A 17,299-nucleotide genomic window follows, 5' to 3' on the forward strand; every position below is an offset into this window, starting at 1 on the left:
GTAACCTTTACAAGTGCATCCCCTGAAATGGTATCTAAATGAGCATACACCTCCCACTGGGCTAAATCCACCTCCAAGATCCAATAAAGTCCTTGGGGGAGAGGGCAGAGTCTTCCTTCCCTCCAGCTCTTCCAAGTGCCAGCTGTTCTCAGAAAGAGCTCCGGTCCCAGTGAAGGGCAGTCAGGCAGGAGTACCAACTCTCAGGTCCTCTCACCAGAGAACACACTTCCCCAACCCTGACCATGGCCACCTGCGCAAGACTCAGTCAGTCCAGGAATTATGAGGTCTACATACTGACTCAGGGTCCATTGTTCCTGATTGGAAAGAGATTGTTTCCTTATTCCTGGCCAAAGTTGTAGCTCACCCTCTCCCCTGCCCCCTTCCTCCTCATCCCCCTGCCTTTTCTCTTTTAAATAAACCTCCTGCTCATTTAGCCTGAGTGGCTGCAATCAACCAGAGATTAGTGCCACCACTAATGTTAATAATATGCTAATATTTCATTAGGCAGGAGCTGCTGTGGTTTCCCTGTTTGATTTGCCTGTCAGCACAACTGGCTGAAGGAAGGAGAGTGTTGGAAAGAAACATCCATGTGGCAAGTGTGGGCTCCAGGGTCCCTCTCCATGTTGAACTTCGGGAAGCAGGAAGATGTGACTGGAGGTTTCATCATTTGGGCAGCCCTGCATCCAGGGCTCTAAGCCAAGCTCTCAGGGTCTCCCCTGGGCAGCTGCAGTGACCCTGACTTTCCCCCGAGTGTCAGAACTTTTACCATCCCTTTATTTGCTCTTTGGATTTCCCAGGATGAAATGAGGGCCACTTAACATTGTTAGACCTCAGTGCTGGCTCCAGAGCACACTTCGTAGGAACTTAATAAATACTTGTTGACTGATTGGCAGTCTTGAACATGAGGTTTTACTGTATTTTAGCATTTGTTTTATGTATATGCTGGCTGCTGGAAGATACAACGAATATAGACATCTTGTTCTTGCTGGGTTGAAATAATGTAATTCAAAAGACTTTTAGTTCTAAGAAGCAAGCCAAACACATAGGAACATTATGACTGTTACCAACTATTACCAACCGTGAGAACAGCAACCAAAATAACAATAAAACATCAGGGCACATGGCAGGAGGTGAGGAGGTGGGGGCAGAGGGAGGGAAATAAGTGATCCCTTGCTGGGTGCCATCCCACTTCCTGATCTACGTCTCCATAGGCTGGATGGCAGTTGCAGGATCAGAGAGGCAGCGGAATGTAGTCACAGAGGGGCACGTGGGCAGGCTTTACCCAATGCTCCAGGATCCTTTCTAGCATATAGCTAGAGGGTTTATGGTTCCCAGACTGCACTGCATGTTTCACGTCCTGTTTGTTGAACTGATTCCCCTTTGGAGGTTCCTTCCTCCTCCTTTTCCTCGCCCTCTTCCTCCAGGCTTCATTCAGCTAAAGAACACCTCTGTATCTTTAAAACAGAGACCATTTAGCGTGGTCCCCTCTGTGAAGACTTTCCAGACTTCCGGACACGTCCCTCTGGGTAGCTTTGATCACACCAACCTAGGTCTTAAACTGGACCCCCTCCATCCTCTGGGTCCAGCACCTAAAATTCTTGATTGTGTGCCTGACCTCCCCATGAGCCCACCAGAATGCAGGCTTCTCAAGGACCAGGGATAGGTCTTATTCACACTGTACCCACAGCTGCTAGCATGGCTCTTGGTATAGAGTAGGTGCTGACTATAAGAAAGGGAGAGGAAGGAGAGGACATAATGGGGCAGGTGAGAGCCAGAAGTGGGGTTTGTTCAGCTTGCCAGCTTGGAGATGAGAATCAGTAAGTTTTGCTTGAACTGTACTAGTGCCAGGGCCCTCACCATGTAAAAACAAATTGATTAGGCCAGGCGGAGAGGAAGAGTGTTCCTTCTTCAGGGAAGAAGAACATGTGCTTCTTCCACATGTTACTGTGAGGACAGAGAATAATAAATAGCCTAGGTTCCAGGCTAGTTAAGATTTGCCAACCAGATATGTTTTGTATCTAACGTGGGGGCAGACAGTGGAAGAGAGAGTTAGACATTCCACTTTCTAACACCTGTCATGACTGCTTCGAACCCCAAAGCCTTGTGCTCTCAGGGCCACTGGTGAGTCCTACAGTCTGGGCTGGGCATCGAGACCTCCAGTGCCCATCAACACTGTATCTCTGAATGGACTGTTCAACACTGCTGATCTCCAGCTCCCCAGAAGGTGAACTGATGGCATGGAGAAAGGCCCATCAGAAGGCTTGCTTCCCAGCCTTTTCTCTGCCTCCAGGGACCTCTCTGGGTCAGTGTCCAGCTCTCCCACCCCATCTCCCTTGACCATCTGCCTCTTCCCTCTACACAGCCTGCCCCTGCGGTTTTGGGTCAACATGATCAAGAACCCCCAATTCGTGTTTGACATCCACAAGAACAGCATCACCGACGCCTGCCTCTCCGTGGTGGCCCAGACCTTCATGGACTCGTGCTCCACATCGGAGCACCGGCTGGGCAAGGACTCCCCCTCCAACAAGCTGCTCTATGCCAAGGACATCCCCAGCTACAAGAACTGGGTGGAGAGGTGAGTGCTGGCCCAGGGAGCTCAGGCAGGACCCTGGCTGCAGCAGGCAATTCTCTGGGTGTGTGTAGGGGGGCCCCCTTCCCCTCTGCAGTGGATGGAGCTTGCAGGCTGGTCCTTGCACCAAGCCCCATCCTGCACTGGGACACCCACAGCCCGAGAACCTGGTGTTGTCAGTCACAACAAGAATGGGACATGGCTAGAAGTTGCCACGATGCTCTACTCCCCTGCGTGGAGGACCCAGATCTTCCTAGGCCCAAGGAAGAAGTACAGTCCACTGCTCTAACGCTCACCAAAAAAAGAAAAACAAAAAAGACTTCAAGGGACCGAATAACATCTTGCCACAGACAGACTGGAGCCCTGTCCATCTGGCAGTTCTTCCAGTGTCCTGTGGGGATGTCATGGTAACCCTGAAGAGCTTCTTGCTGTCCCAGTCCCTTGATGCTCAGGCAATGAGCTCTAGATGCTTCAGGCCCTGATCTAATCCAGCCTCAGCTGTGCACCTGTGTGTGTGGCGGGGAGGGCACCTGTATGCCATTAAGCTGGGTTTCTCTTGGCACAAAGCTAACTCACGATAAACAACATTCATGGTTTGTCTGGGTCGCATCAGCTCCGTATGCCAAGCACCTGAGCTAGACAACCAGCTGAAAGTCTATTTATTTATTCATCACAGCAGCACTGGAATATAAGAGGACAGGCTTTATAACCTCATTCTGTGCCCATGAAGGTGAAGTATACATATAGAATGGCTGAGTAATCAGTCCAAGATGACTTATGTGGCCAAGAGAAAAGTAGATCCCCAAATTCAACTGACTCCCAAATCTTTCTACCATTTACAATCCTTTTAGACAGGGCCTCTGCCAACCCATATGGTGTCCATGCGAATTAAGGAAGGTGTTCCTTCCTACCAGAGGATGTGGCCCCACGCCAGAATGTGTGGTTTGTTGAGTGACAGGCTGACTGTCTGCCCTAGCTCACCCCCACCTTTGTGCAGTGAACAGCCTGCACAACGCTCCATGGCGATTCTGAGTTTAGAGTCCCTTTCTCTTTCTTCCAAGCTTAAAGACAGGAAACCTGGATGGAGGCTCAGATTTTGGATCTTTTTGAAGAGTCAAAGAAACCAGGAGTTGTTCTTAACTCGGCAACTGAGACAGAATGAACAATACCGTTTTGCTCATGGTAGAGACACAGTCCCCATCTTTATAAGTTGAAAACTGCCTTCCTTTATACAGGGAATAACCAAGAGGGGGTGAGATCCTGGCCATTCCCAGTCACAAAAACTGACCATCCCACCCTAGTTCTGCTGAAAGAGTTGCATTTTGTTTTCCCTCTCCCCCTGCCCCTTGATCTCTCCCCCACCCCTTTCTGCTGGTGCCTGTGGTGCGCATCCAGCCTTGGCTGTCAGAGAGAGCGCTCACTCTTTTGTCCTTGTATCTGATTATGTCTGAGTCACCAAAGAGGCTTTTGCCTCCCCCTGCATCGCCAGTGGCTCACTCTTCTGACTACAGAGCTGCCAGAAGCGAGCTCTCCCGTGTGGTCAGCTGGCTCTTCAGTGAAGAGAAAAAAGAAAGAGGCAGCAGCTGGGCTCTTGGGCATCCCTGCCCTGGTGTAGTGTCAATGCGACAGGACCTCGGGCAGGGAGGGAGAAGGCCAGGATGAGATGGGCTGGGGGGCATTGACGAAGCATCTGCTTAGAGGACGCTGTGGTGAGAATAATGCAAGTTCTGGGCGAACGGTCTCCCTCTTGCTTGGTGCTAAATGAGAGGTGGGCCACGTAGCTGCTACAGGTCACGAGTCACCCCAGTCCATCTGGTTATTTTTAGGAGTGCCTTGATGGTTTCCATTTCTTATCTCACTAGTTTCTTAGCAACCAATGGCACTCTCAGGAAAGTCATCTTTCACTTGTTTGGGGTCCCAAATTCTTCCTCCTCTCCTTATGGGATGAGGGTGCAAAAAGAAGGGGATGAGAAATAGCACGCCCTGGTCTGGAGATCATGTATAGAGACCTTCTTCCTTTGGTGATCAGTTCCACCCTCCCTTCACCAGGAGGCTGACCTGCTGAGGGCCCCGGCAGCCTCAAGGTCAGAAAAGTGAAGGTAGAACCCCCTTTTCTCATGGCCAGGGCTTTCCTACCCCCTGATTTTGAGGTCTGGCTGCTGTGCACACACAGGAAGTCCATACGTAAGGCCTTGCTGACGTAGAGTGTGCTCTACATGCATTTGGGGAGGGCCTTCTGTCTGTGCCACTGAGAAATGGGGTTTACTCTGACTGGCCCTCTTTCTAGGGACTTGGAACATATATGGATTCCAGAGGCCTTACTAACTGCTGGTTGGGTAGCCCGAGTCATCCTGTCCCACCTAAGCTGTCACACCTCCTAGAAGTTCTTCATCTACCTATCCCTGCACCAACCCCCTCCCAACCTCCCACCTGTCCTCCCATCCCATCTCCCTCCCATCCTTCCTTCCACTTGTCCTCCCATGCATCCCTCATCCCATTCCTGCCTCCTTGCAGCACTGGTGGTTGGCAGCCCCGCTGCAGACTCCCAGTCTTTGCCACCTTCATCCAAGCATGAGGGGTTTTGCTTACGGTCACATCTAGAGTAAGCGAGAAGAATCTCTTGGTTCCCCAGTAGCAACCACCCACTCCGCTCATCTTAAGGAACAGAAGTCAACAGTGTTGTCACCAAACTGGTGTGTTACAGTCAGTAGTCATTCCTATCTCATTGCCAATAGCAGTAACATTTTCATGCTAGAGGGATTGCCTCTCATATTAAATAGAAATTAACCCCAATAAGAGGAGAGTGAAAAGTTGGTTTAAAGCTCAACATTCAGAAAACTAAAATCATGGCATCTGGTCCCATCACGTCATGGGAAATAGATGGGGAAACAGTGGAAACAGTGTCAGACTTTATTTTTGGGGGCTCCAAAATCACTGCAGATGGTGATTGCAGCCATGAAATTAAAAGACGCTTACTCCTTGGAAGGAAAGTTATGACCAACCTAGACAGCATATTGAAAAGCAGAGACATTACTTTGCCAACAAAGGTCCATCTAGTCAAGGCTATGGTTTTTCCAGTGGTCATGTATGGATGTGAGAGTTGGACTGTGAAGAAAGCTGAGCGCGAAAGAATTGATGCTTTTGAACTGTGGTGTTGGAGAAGACTCTTGAGAGTCCCTTGGACTGCAAGGAGATCCAACCAGTCCATTCTAAAGGAGATCAGTCCTGGGTGTTCTTTGGAAGGACTGATGCTAAAGCTGAAACTCCAATACTTTGGCCACCTGACGTGAAGAGTTGACTCATTTGAAAAGACTCTGATGCTGGGAGGGATTGGGGGCAGGAGGAGAAGGGGACAACAGAGGATGAGATGGCTGGATGGCATCACTGACTCAATGGACCTGAGTTTGAGTGAACTCTGGGAGTTGGTGATGGACAGGGAGGCCTGGTGTGCTGCAATTCATGGGATCACAAAGAGTCAGACATGACTGAGGGACTGAACTGAACTGAGTAAACCCCAGCCTCCCTTGCATGCAGGCGCAGGTTTTGTACATAGGAATGAGTGAGATGAAACCACAGTTGACCCCTTGGAACTGGACTAAAGGGTGCCACACATTGGGATGCCGTCTGTCACCTGTGTCACTTGTGAAAAAGGCTAAGAATTTTAACTATTTAAAAATGCCACCTAAAGAAGCCATCACTCAAAATATAAAACTGTGACAGTTCACCCTGGGAGCCATACTGGAGGTGAAGTATGGACATTTCATTAACATATTCATTCATCCATGAGTCAAACATTTTATGGTGTCCATCATGGATGCACTGAACACTCAGGATGGATTAGTCTTGATCCTTCCCTTATGGCCTTCATGGTCGAGGAAGATACAGATAGGCAGGCACCATGAACTGTACTCATGGGGGCTCAGGAAGCAAGGAGCAGAGGGAGGCCAGTGAATGAACACAGAGGAAAAGACTTTTGTGCAGGACCCTAAACGGCAAGCGTCTCTACATTAGAGCCTCAGATGTGTCTTCTGTGTCTACATCTTCATCCTTGAGGTGTTGAAAGGGTAAGGATACATTGGGCTCTGCAAAAACTTCAGGGCATTGGAGACCCTCTTCTCAATCACTGGGGCCATCCTAGAGACAGAGATAGGTGCCACCATCACACTGGGCACATCTCATAGAAGCCCGTGAATGTGAAACACTGCAGACTAGTCCACAGCAGTGAATCCAGCTGTTGGTGATTGGCAGCTGGATTTGTAGCAGCTCCTGAGGGCCAGTGTCAGAACCATGTCAGAACCATGATGGTGCTGGCATCCCACCTGGTATGACCAAGCACAACAAAGAAAGCTGGGTAAGGCCAGTGGTGGGCTCCACCCCTCCTCAGCGGGCCAGTCCTTGGCCAGCTCGAGAGTGGGTCCCAGGAGACTTTCAGAGCACCAGTCCCTTCTAGAGAAAGACTCACCTGCAGGAGGACATCCCATGGAGCAAGTTCAAGAAGAGGAGTCCAGATTGACCTTTCCTTTCCTCACTGCACAGCCAGCAGATAAGAACACTTGTGTGAAGTTCATTAATGGGGCATAATTGCATTCTTCACAATCAATAAGGCTGCTCAGCGGCAGAGCCCAGCATAAAGCCCCTGCATAGCAGGTGCTCAGGAGACAGCAGTTTTGCCCACAGCACAGAGATGCCAGAGCTGGGCCATCAGGCTCAAGGGGTGCAGTTAGGTAAAGCCCTGGAGAGAAGCGGGGAGAGGTCAAAGCAAGGGCAGCAGAGACCTGCAGCCGGGTACGGGCCCACTTAGCTCCAGGCTGAATGTCAGCCAGACCCGACGCCCCACACTCCTCTAGGACATCGAGCATTCCAAAGCCACTCAGCTCAGCCGTGTAGAACTTGCTGAAGATGAGAACATGTGGCCCATCCCCAGGTGGGCTTGCGTGTGGCACAGACAGGTGGGGCCCTCTGCACATGGGCAGCAGAGGAGGGGCCAGTTGCCCCCCCCCCAACTTCGGTGAGGAATCAGAGCCCTCCCTCCGCCACTTTACTCTCAACTCCATCCCACACTCTCTCCCTCTCTTTCTCTCACACAAACACATTTTCTAAATATTGTCTTCGGAGAAACCGACCGGGCTTTTAGTGCACTACAAGGCAGGCCATTCAGAAAGGACAAGGTGCTGGGTGTCTGCTGTTTCTGCGGGAGACGATGTGGTCCCTGACCTGGGCTCTCAGGCTGCCCAGGAACCACACAGGTTGCAGTAGGAGCCCCGATGCTCTCTGCAGAAAGCCTGATAGAGCCATCCTCCTACCTGTAAGGTTTCACAAGCAGGTAACAGAAACGGCAGGAGCCTTTGCTTCTGATGACAGTGCCGTCCCACCAGGGGGACGCTGGGGTTTTCCTTATAGTCAGTAGCTCTGACTGTCCGTGGTGACAGAGTGGGACTGCCTAGAGGACACTCTGGACCCAGCTGTGTTGTCAGAGCCACGTCTGGCTGCTGGCCGGGACACAGAAATGAGGGAGTCGTCCGTTCCTGTTCCCCCCATGCGAGCTTTGGGCATGACCCCTTACAGGACAAATGTATTTTGCTCAGTTGGCATACAATTGCGAGGGGGCGATGGCACAAATATCATTGAGCGTGACGGGACTGGAGCCACCGCTGATGCTCCAGGTCTCCTCTATAAAACAGAACATTGCATTTACTGTCTTCCACAATAGTGGCAATGAATCCAGTCTCTCACTGGAGTGCATGTACCTGGGGTATCATTCCCCAGAACTCCAAGGAACGTGAAGATGTTTTGGGGTGGGTTGCAGGCCTGGCAGAGAGTGGGCTCTTCTGGAATGGAGCAGAGGACCTAGAGTGAAACAGGACCAGGAGCTGAGTAAGGGGCCCAATGGCTCTGGAGATGGGGGGGTGGTGGGCAGGGGAAGAGAGGACCCCACACTGAAAGTTTGTGAAGGAAGGAAGTCCACATGACCCAGGCGTGTGACAGCCTTCACACAGGGCTGTGGCTCAAGCAGGGCAGCCAGCCCAGCTCTGGCCTACTCTTGCTGGCCTGGGGATGCTCTGTGCAGATGAACTGGAACTGTCATTCAGGCAGGGTGTTGAACATGATGCTGGAGTGGCACATAGGTGCCACCTCTGCCAGCCTATCACCCAGCTCCAATGGGCCCCAGTGGGCAGAGGTGGAGGCGGGGAACAGAGCACAGGACAGATGGATTCACAGTCAACGCAGTGAGGGATGCGGAGGGAGGAACACAGGACTGGGGTCCAGGGTGAGGCTGATCCAGCGCCTCCAGGAATGTGCCCTCCGCTCCCCTGATCAAGCCTTGAGTTCTGGGAACCCAGGGCCCCTCACGGTCACCTGTGCTCGCCCAGGTGAGAGTGAGTGACTTGACTAAAATGTTGTGCCCCAGTTGCCTCACTTGCCTCACCCTGGTCCCCACCCTGGAGACTGTCCCCCGCCACCCTCCTCTGTTCTAAGCTCTCAGGCTCGCTGTTCCCAGCATTGAAGCCATGGGCATTCAGTGTGGGCCAAGCGGACACCGTGAGGACTCCTGGGAGCACTGCCCCGAGGTCCTGACCCTACCCCACCCCTGCAGGTGCCTCTCTGCCATGTGGCCCAGGGCCGGAAGCACCCAGGAGAGGTGGCTGTCTTTGGGACACTGGGGGCCTTTGGTTCCTCATTAGGAGGCGACACAGCTCCCCTCTGGTGGGAGATTTGGGGGTTGCTGCATAAAATGTCAAACTGCAGAAATTAAAAATGTAAATGTTGGCATCTAATTAACCAGTTGACAGGAGAGCACAGCTGCAAGTGACAGTAACTGATTGCCTTCTCCCAGCCTCTCCCCACCAAGCACCCCCAGCCCCACCCTTCTCCCCGCTAGTACTCACAGATGGGGACGACGTCAGGGCAGAGCAACTGCTTAGAAGAGCCTTCAGGCCCCTGGAGGGGACTTCCTGCATCTGCGGAAGGGGGTGTTAGAAGGACCTGAGAGGCAGACTGGATCAATCCTGTGGGAGCTGGGAGCAAAACCAGTGCAGGAGACAGCCCGTCCTTCCTCCTGCCCCACTGTGTCCACTCTCTGACCTTGTCTGGGTCACTCTTGAATCCCTTCTCCCTGCCTCCTGCATCCAGAGCTGCAGAGGGCACTCTGAAGCCCAGTTGGAAGAGAGCCTGCCGTGGTCCCTAAGAGGTCACACACAGGCATCCACTGGACCCAGACCCAGGGCTGGGAGCACCCGTCTCTCCCCTGGGCCCCCCCACTACACACACACATGCACGCACACACACACACACACACACACACACACACACGCACGCACGCAGAGTTCCTCACTCCCATGCCGCCACAGGTATTACTCAGACATCGGGAAGATGCCCGCCATCAGCGACCAGGACATGAACGCGTACCTAGCTGAGCAGTCCCGGATGCATATGAATGAGTTCAACACCATGAGCGCCCTCTCCGAGATCTTCTCCTACGTGGGCAAGTACAGTGAGGAGGTGAGCCCTGCCCTGCCCTGCTCGGGGGCCCCTGGGGAAGGACTGGGGAGAGACCCAGATATTCCTGCCTGGAGCAGCTTCAGTGCCCAAGAGCACCACCCCAGGCACCTCCACCACCCACTTCTGCCAGGGGAAACTCTATCACCCAGGACTGGGGGGCTGTGTTCCAAAGACTGGGATGCTAGAAATGTTCCATTCTGTAAATTCTACATAATCCCTCTTCTTTTCAGATATATACAGCAAGTCTCTGTTTCTTTCATCATTTTTCTCTTTATTTTTTTCTTCCTTCTCCTTTATTTCTTCTATATCGCTCTCTGACTTCATTCTCTTTAATCAAGCAGTTCCTCACATTCATGGGCAGGTCATAAGGAATAGAATAGAAACAGGATGATAGGGTAGAATCAGAACAGGATAGATACAGACAGAGTAGACTGGAGTCTGTCTTTAGTTGCTGTGTTCTCTAGTTAAGAAACCTCACCTGGGGTCATTGCCCCTTCAGACATGGCCATCTTTTGGCCGGCACAAAGGTGTCTACGGGAGTTTTCTTGGCCATACCAGTGCAGACCAAGTGGGTTCAGAGTCAGGCTCCCCATGTCCGAGCAGCAGCACAGCCACCTTCTCTGAGTGGAAGGTAGTAATAGGAGCTGAAGCCAGTACTCTGGGTTCTCTACGTCCTCCCAGCCTTGTCCCCAAGAGAGGATCTAGGAGCCCCAGCAGGGCCCAGTCCTGGTGCCCACAGGCCATGAGCTGTGAACAAGTATGGAGAAAGTCGGCAGCGGGTCCATTAAGAGAGGGACCCCGCAGCCAGCCTGTGGGCCACTGCTGGTCCAGGACAGTTTCCCCCTGTCTGTGGCCACTTGTGAAGTAAGGATGACACAGAGTAGGCCAGTGTATGAGTGCCACTGTCTCGTCTTGGAAAGGACGTCAGTCTGCAGGTTCGGTCCTCTTTTATCTTTTTATGCATGTTCAGTCTTACCCAACCCTTTGAACCCCACAGATTCTAGTCCGCCAGGCTCCTTTGTCCATGGGATTCTCCAGGCAAGAATACCGGAGAGGGTTGTCGTGCCCTTCTCCAGGGGATCTTCCCAGCCCACAGATTGAACTTGAGTCTCCTGCACAGCAGGCAGATTCTTTCCCACTGAGCCACCAGCTTCCCAAGTTCACTCTTCTACTGTTAGCATGAAAATGTCCCATCTTTATGAAATGTCAGGGCCAATCACTGGTGGTTCTTGGCCAGCTGAGAAGCTGGCAACTGACTTGGTCTCCCCAATTAAAAATAGATTAACTGGATCAGGAAATTCAGAGCTCGGGGTGGCCCTCCTCCAGCCTTCAGCCTCCTCTTCTCTCCTGCTGCCCTCCCACCCTACTCCCTAGTTCCGGACCCCTGTCTGTCACCTGCCCCTCCTGGAGTAGGCATGGTGTGACAGGTGCTCACGTTAGTTACGTGACTTTATGCCCTCTCTTGGAGCAACTCAGAGAGGGGGTCATAGGTCCCAGGTTTTACAGAGAAGGAAAGGAGGGTTCAGAGAGTTCGTGTTTTGCCCTGGCATCACCCAGCTAGAAACTGGCGGAGCCGTTATTCAGTGCTACACCTCCTGAGTCTGAGCCAGGTTCCCACACATCTTCCTGCTTGTACCTACAATTGCTCCCTGTTATTCTCATCCACCAACCACCGAATCTCAGCGAAGGCTGTGTAGATGCTGGTCATTAGATGTCTGTCACCAGTAAAGCTTGAAACATCACTCTTCGAGGGATATTTGTTTCTTAACAGGCAAAGTTGAGTCAAATAACTTTCTGCATGTGGAATTTCAGGCCTTGGGCTGCTGATGGGAAGATGTTCCTTTCTCACAGGGTAGTGGGATGTCTTGATAGTGTGAAATCATAGTTGCCCTGAGACACTAAGCGCTGTAGTTTCCGTTGGGTGTGGATCCCCCTGCTGTTTAGCCTAGAGGTAACAGCAGCATCTCGGCACAGGTGTCTTCTGCCCATTCTCAGCTGTCGTACGTAGGGAGCAAAAGGTACACGTGTATTCAGACATGCCTACGTGTGTGCTGGCGTCCTGTGCTCACTGACACACGGATGCCCATGAGTTGGTTCCCTCTGCCCAAGCGCCCCCACACACCTCCCCACCCAAGTCGTGGAGGCTGTCTGCCTCCCCAGCAACTTTGTGTGGGCTGCTTTACCCGCGCTCATCTTCCCAAACTCTCTGACCACAAGCCCTGTCAGTGCGTACCCCAAGAACACAGACACGTGCACGCAAACTGGTAACCACCCCGTTCTTGGCTCTTCAACAGATCCTCGGACCCCTGGACCACGATGACCAGTGTGGGAAGCAGAAACTGGCCTACAAACTAGAACAAGTCATAACCCTCATGAGCTTAGACAGCTGAGAACCGTCCTTCCAGCTCGCCCGCTCCCCCCTCCCCCACCAGAGGGAGGGACACACCAAGCTGTGCCTCAGTCTAGATTATCATCTTTACCAAGTGCAAGTTCCGACTGGCGTCAGCAGCATCCCCTAAGCAGCGCTATCTCCCTCTCTCTTTCTCTCTCTGCCTGTTTCTGTCTCTCCTGCCTTCCTGGATCCCCTCTCTTTCAGTTCCTCTGCCAACACGACTGAACCAAGCCGCCGACCCTCAAGTTAGTCCAGGATGGCCTGTCCTCACCCCACCAAGGGGCCTGACCTGAAGACAGCAGAGGGGCCCTCTTTCCCAGCTGACCCTGAGCAGCAGCAGCAGGGCCCGGATACGAATGAGGAGCCATGGATGGGGGTGCTTCTGTGCTGTTACCCCACCTTCCGTCTTTCCATAGTCCCCACGTGGGTCTGAACTTGGCCTGGAGAAGAGGCAGTGAGCTCAGTGTTATCTTCACTGGGAAGGTGTCACCTGGCTCAGGTGTCTATCTCCACGGGGTCCCCCTGCAACTCTGGGAAGAAAGGCGGCACCTCCTGCATATGGCTGGAGTGGAGAGCGTGAGGAGTTGAGGGGCACCTTGCAAGCTGCCTCTCACAGGTGGGATTGGCAGCAGAGGCTCCCTTGTCCCCTTCAGATCTTTTCGGAGTCCTTCTGAGCGCCCATAGGTGCCCTGCCTGCCCGGTCCTGGCCTGTGGAAAACCAGACAGGAGAAATAGCAGTTACAGCCCACCATGGAGATCCTCCCGATGTGGCTCATAGTGGCAGAAATATAACATGCAGGAGAGAAAAGAAGAGAGTTGCATCTATCTGGAAGCAGAACTGGTTGTTTTCCATTCACCCCCACATGCTAACGAATCACGGCCATAGTCAGAGGTCTGATCCCTCGCAGACCCCCAAGCACCGTCTAGAGAATACACTTCCAACCCTCCTTAGTCATCACTCATCAGGGGTCAAGGTCAAACACCAGTGCATCCAGGAGCTTCTACCTCCAGTGGTCCCCGTGGCTCCACCCCCACTGTCCTTCCTGAGAAGTCTAGAGAAGGTTGGGGCCGACAGCCTCGCTCCTGACTCCCTGCAGAGTCTGGTGCCGTTGCTATGCAGATGACTTTGTGATGGACTGTTCAGACCTCCCCGGGAATTATTTCATCAACATCTCAGCTGTCTCTTTAGTCACTCTCCTCCCTCCTCCCTTCTGCAGTCATCCCGGGAAGAAACACTTGCAAGCACAGCCTCTCAGAGACAAACCAAAATGCCAGCCAAACTCAACCCTAGGTTTGTCATGTCTGGGGAGGACCGAAGAATCAAGAGGAAGGACCTGCCCGGAAATGGGAGGAGGGACATAACCACTGACCTTGGCCCTGGCATTGTGTCTCCCTCTGTCCTTCCATTCACGGATACGTCGTCTTAGCCAGCCAGCCAGATACGTGCTCAGACATGCGTCCTAGGTGAGCAGGGGCTATGGTGAGAGACAGTCTGATGGAGGGCCGTGGAAACCTGTAACCTTGAAAGGACCTTAGATGCCATCTCTCCGTCTGTGGTCCAGTCTCGGCCATAGACTCTCCCCAGGCAACCCCGATGTGAAGTTGTTCCCCACTCTGGGAGACAGGCAGAGGCATCTGTGGGGTTGGGAATGAGGTTCCTCCAGTCTTATCTTCACTCCTCAAGCATCAGACATCTTCCACTGCCATCCACTCCAAAGGGGCCCCTCATGGAAAGAGGAAGGGACCAGACCATTCCCAGCAACATCTGTGGAACACCCTATATTTGAAGAATGCTAGCCCCTTTGGATATGAGCATGTGTGTGTGTGTGAGATCTCATGTGCGTGTGTGTGAGATCTCATGTGCACATGCACGTGTGTGTGTGTGTGTGTGTGTGTGTGTATCTGTCTGACCCGGGAGTAGGCAGAGAGCTCAGAAAGCTTTCTGGTCCTATGCGGGGGCGGGGAGGGTCTGAAGCATTTCCCTTCTCTGCCCTTGCCCACCATTCATTCTGCAACTTCAGGACATTTCCATACTTGTTTTCTGTGCTGCATGCTGGGGGGTGAAGTCACCTGTCTATAGGAAATCAGGGTGGTCACTGACCGAGAGAAGCCTGGACGTGACTGGAGGCCAGGCGGTGGTGACACAGAGCAGGGCATGATGTGGCATCGAGCGGGACAAGTGATGGGCAAAACGCAAGTAGCCTAATCAACGGGAAGAGGAGAGTGAGAAACGATGCATTTTGAGTGGGAAAAACATAACCAAAGGTCTCGGCAAATGAAGTGCCAGGTGAAGAAGCGTGGAATTTCTCCCCTTGATCATTTGATTTCCTCCCCAGAAGCTACAAGGCCTGGCAGGCCAGGAAGGAAGCATGTGGGAGGCAGGCTGAGGAGGCACCTGGGCCGCTAACATATATTTGCACATGTGAAGGGTTGGGGAGAAGAAAGACACAAACATATTTAACACAGGTGTGCTGAATGGAAGCTGTGCGTGTGTGTGCGTAAGTGAGTGCGTTTTGATTTATTTTTTAAGTTTTGCACAGTTAGAGAAAAAAAAATGAACAAGCAGAGAAAAAGACTGTTACCATGGTTCTGCTGAAGCTTTTTTTTTTTTTTTACTGGATTATTATTATTGTTATTGTTTTGTTGTCGGTACAAAACTTTTTCTCCCTACGTTTTTCATTATAAGAGAAACCTCAAACCCATCAAAGAAATGTCAGGAAGAAAGAGGGGAGGAGGATGGGCATGTTTCCCTGGTTTCCTCGTGTCTCCTGGGGGAGGGTTTGGGGCAGGTTTTCTTTAATTGGTGGGGTGGTGGTTTCTGGTGCTTTGTTTGCCCGAAGTCTCTGCGGCCTGTTGGGAATGGAGAAGTAGGACAGAGTCATGCAGAGCGCAACCCGTCTTGCCCATAAGAACTCTTTCCGTTTGCTGTTTGTTTTCCATTTCTTTTGTTTGGATTCTTGGTGCACGTGTGATCCGTTTCAAAGTAAAAACAAGGCAGCGTGATCAAAAAAAAAGAAAAAAAAGCTGTTCTTTCCCCCTAGATCTTCTTTCCGAACCTCCCCTGGAATCCCCAACCTCCTCCTGGCAGGCCGGAGACCCCGTGCTGGCCAGCATGCATGAGAGAAGGGACTTGGGCAGACTGGGTCCTGCAGGAGGGAGGTCTCTTCAGGGCCCCCCTCCGTGTCACAGTTTATGTGCCGGGTCACAGTTCTGTTCACGGTGGGACCTTTATCTGACTCCTAGAGTCCTGGGCAGAGAGCACAGGAGGAAAGGCCGTGTCTCCTCACCTTCCTTTCATCCCGTCTCTTTCACTCCTTCAACCCTTCGGAACCACCAGGGTCTAAAATGGTACCAGGAGATCACACAGTCACACATAACCGACTTGGATTAGGTGAGGAGTTTGAATGTTGGAGCAAAATGGGATGGTAAGAGGCAGGGAGAAATGCTGTGAGGTCCTGAATTTAAGAAAGAATGAGCAGAGAGAGGCTGGGACAATTCGCTGCAGGCTGGTCATCCCTCCCAAGGGCACAAGTCTCCCCAGGGGTGGGCATATTTACCATTCCTTGTCCTTTCCTGGAAGGAGAGACCCTGACATGTCCTGGTCACCACAAATAGCAACACTGCCTGAAGCTGGCTTTTGTGGCTGTTAACTTCCTCTTGCCTTGTTTCAGTGTGGTTTGGAATTCAGGGACTTGGGAAAACCTGGATATCCCATTGACCGAGAATACCGTGCACACCCAGAGCCAGCCTAGAGCCTCTCTCTCTTGAGCCCATGGGTGAGTGAGTGAGGCCAGAGACGCTGGAAGGAGACAAGTCAGTTTAAACATTAGAGGCAGACTAGCCAGGCCTGGTCCCAGGCAGCAGTGGGAGTAAGGTCTCCAGCTCTCACCTCCCAACACTGGGGTCAGTGTGATGTGTTATCCCAACACTGCCCCCTCCCCTTTCCCTCATCATAGGTCCTCAACCTCTGATCCCCTTTGCATGTCTGGCTCCTGAGTGTGCCCCTTCCCCAGCAGAGTGCCCCCAACCCCTGCACGTGAGGCTCTGCCCCAAGGCCATGTATCCACTAAGTTCGGGAGCTGTTCAGCCTCAGGTGGACAGCTCCGCCCTCAGTCCAGCCTCCTGGGACCACCCCAGCCCTGTCCTGCCCTCCAAAGTTGCCCCCCTCGAGGCTCCCTGATACAGCCGGGGCCTGGTGGGTCTCCCATCAGAGGAGCCACAGAAGTGGTTTCCCCAGTGACCTCCGTTCCACAAGGCAAGTCCTGTTGATGCTTTCAGAGCCTCAACAAGGCCTCGTTCCCACCCTACAAATGGGGAAGCTCTGTGTGCCATCCGTCTCTTCTCTCAAGACTAAGGGACACGTCTCCTTGACCTCACAGAATGCGAAGTCAAATATTTAGCCTAGTGAAGGTTAAGGTTAATTATTGTTAATCAAGAATAGACGTTCCCACCTCACAGAGACCTGTGGAGGGAGAGGGGCCTTGGGGAGGCACTCTGCAGACAGAAAGCCCATAAACACTCTTTTCTTGACCCTGGACTATAGTCCTTCCAGGAACAGCGCCACCCCCTCCCCTCCACAATGAGAACCTAGGGCGGACCTCTGAGAGGCAGTTCCATGGATAGGTACCGGAGTCCCCAGGGTGCCCCCAGCACCCAGTAGACTGACCCAGGCAGATCCCACCTGCTTCCTGGACCTTCTGCTTGCTTCTAGCTCATGTAGTCATCAAGAACCTTCTTTCAGCTTCCCACTCTCTCTGTTGGCTCTCAGGACAGACCATTAAGGACCCCTTGTCTCTCAGCCCTTCCCTTTATCTTTGAACCATCAATGGGTGGTTTGG

The 17,299-nt window shown here is 52.4% G+C and overlaps 1 protein-coding gene across 2 annotated transcripts in view; it reads left to right on the forward strand.

Moving 5' to 3' along the window:
- The window catches only part of PLXNA4 (plexin A4), a 480,156-nt gene extending 463,680 nt beyond the window's left edge, over window positions 1–16,476 (forward strand). Inside the window, exons 30-32 of one of the 2 annotated variants that reach the window (XM_086395591.1) lie at window positions 2,363–2,575; window positions 9,919–10,069; window positions 12,364–16,476. In XM_086395591.1, coding sequence (XP_086251717.1) covers window positions 2,363–2,575; window positions 9,919–10,069; window positions 12,364–12,459 — 460 coding nt within the window. In that variant the 3' untranslated portion in view covers window positions 12,460–16,476. The remainder of the gene's footprint in view (window positions 1–2,362; window positions 2,576–9,918; window positions 10,070–12,363) is intronic. The other variant, XM_086395590.1, reaches the window with a different exon arrangement.
- The last annotated feature ends 823 nt before the right edge of the window (window positions 16,477–17,299 follow it).

Source organism: Bos grunniens, chromosome 4 (genome assembly GCF_055505025.1).
Source record: "Bos grunniens cultivar Pamir isolate PY7600 chromosome 4, Bosgru_T2T1.0, whole genome shotgun sequence".
Taxonomy (NCBI): domain Eukaryota; kingdom Metazoa; phylum Chordata; class Mammalia; order Artiodactyla; family Bovidae; genus Bos; species Bos grunniens.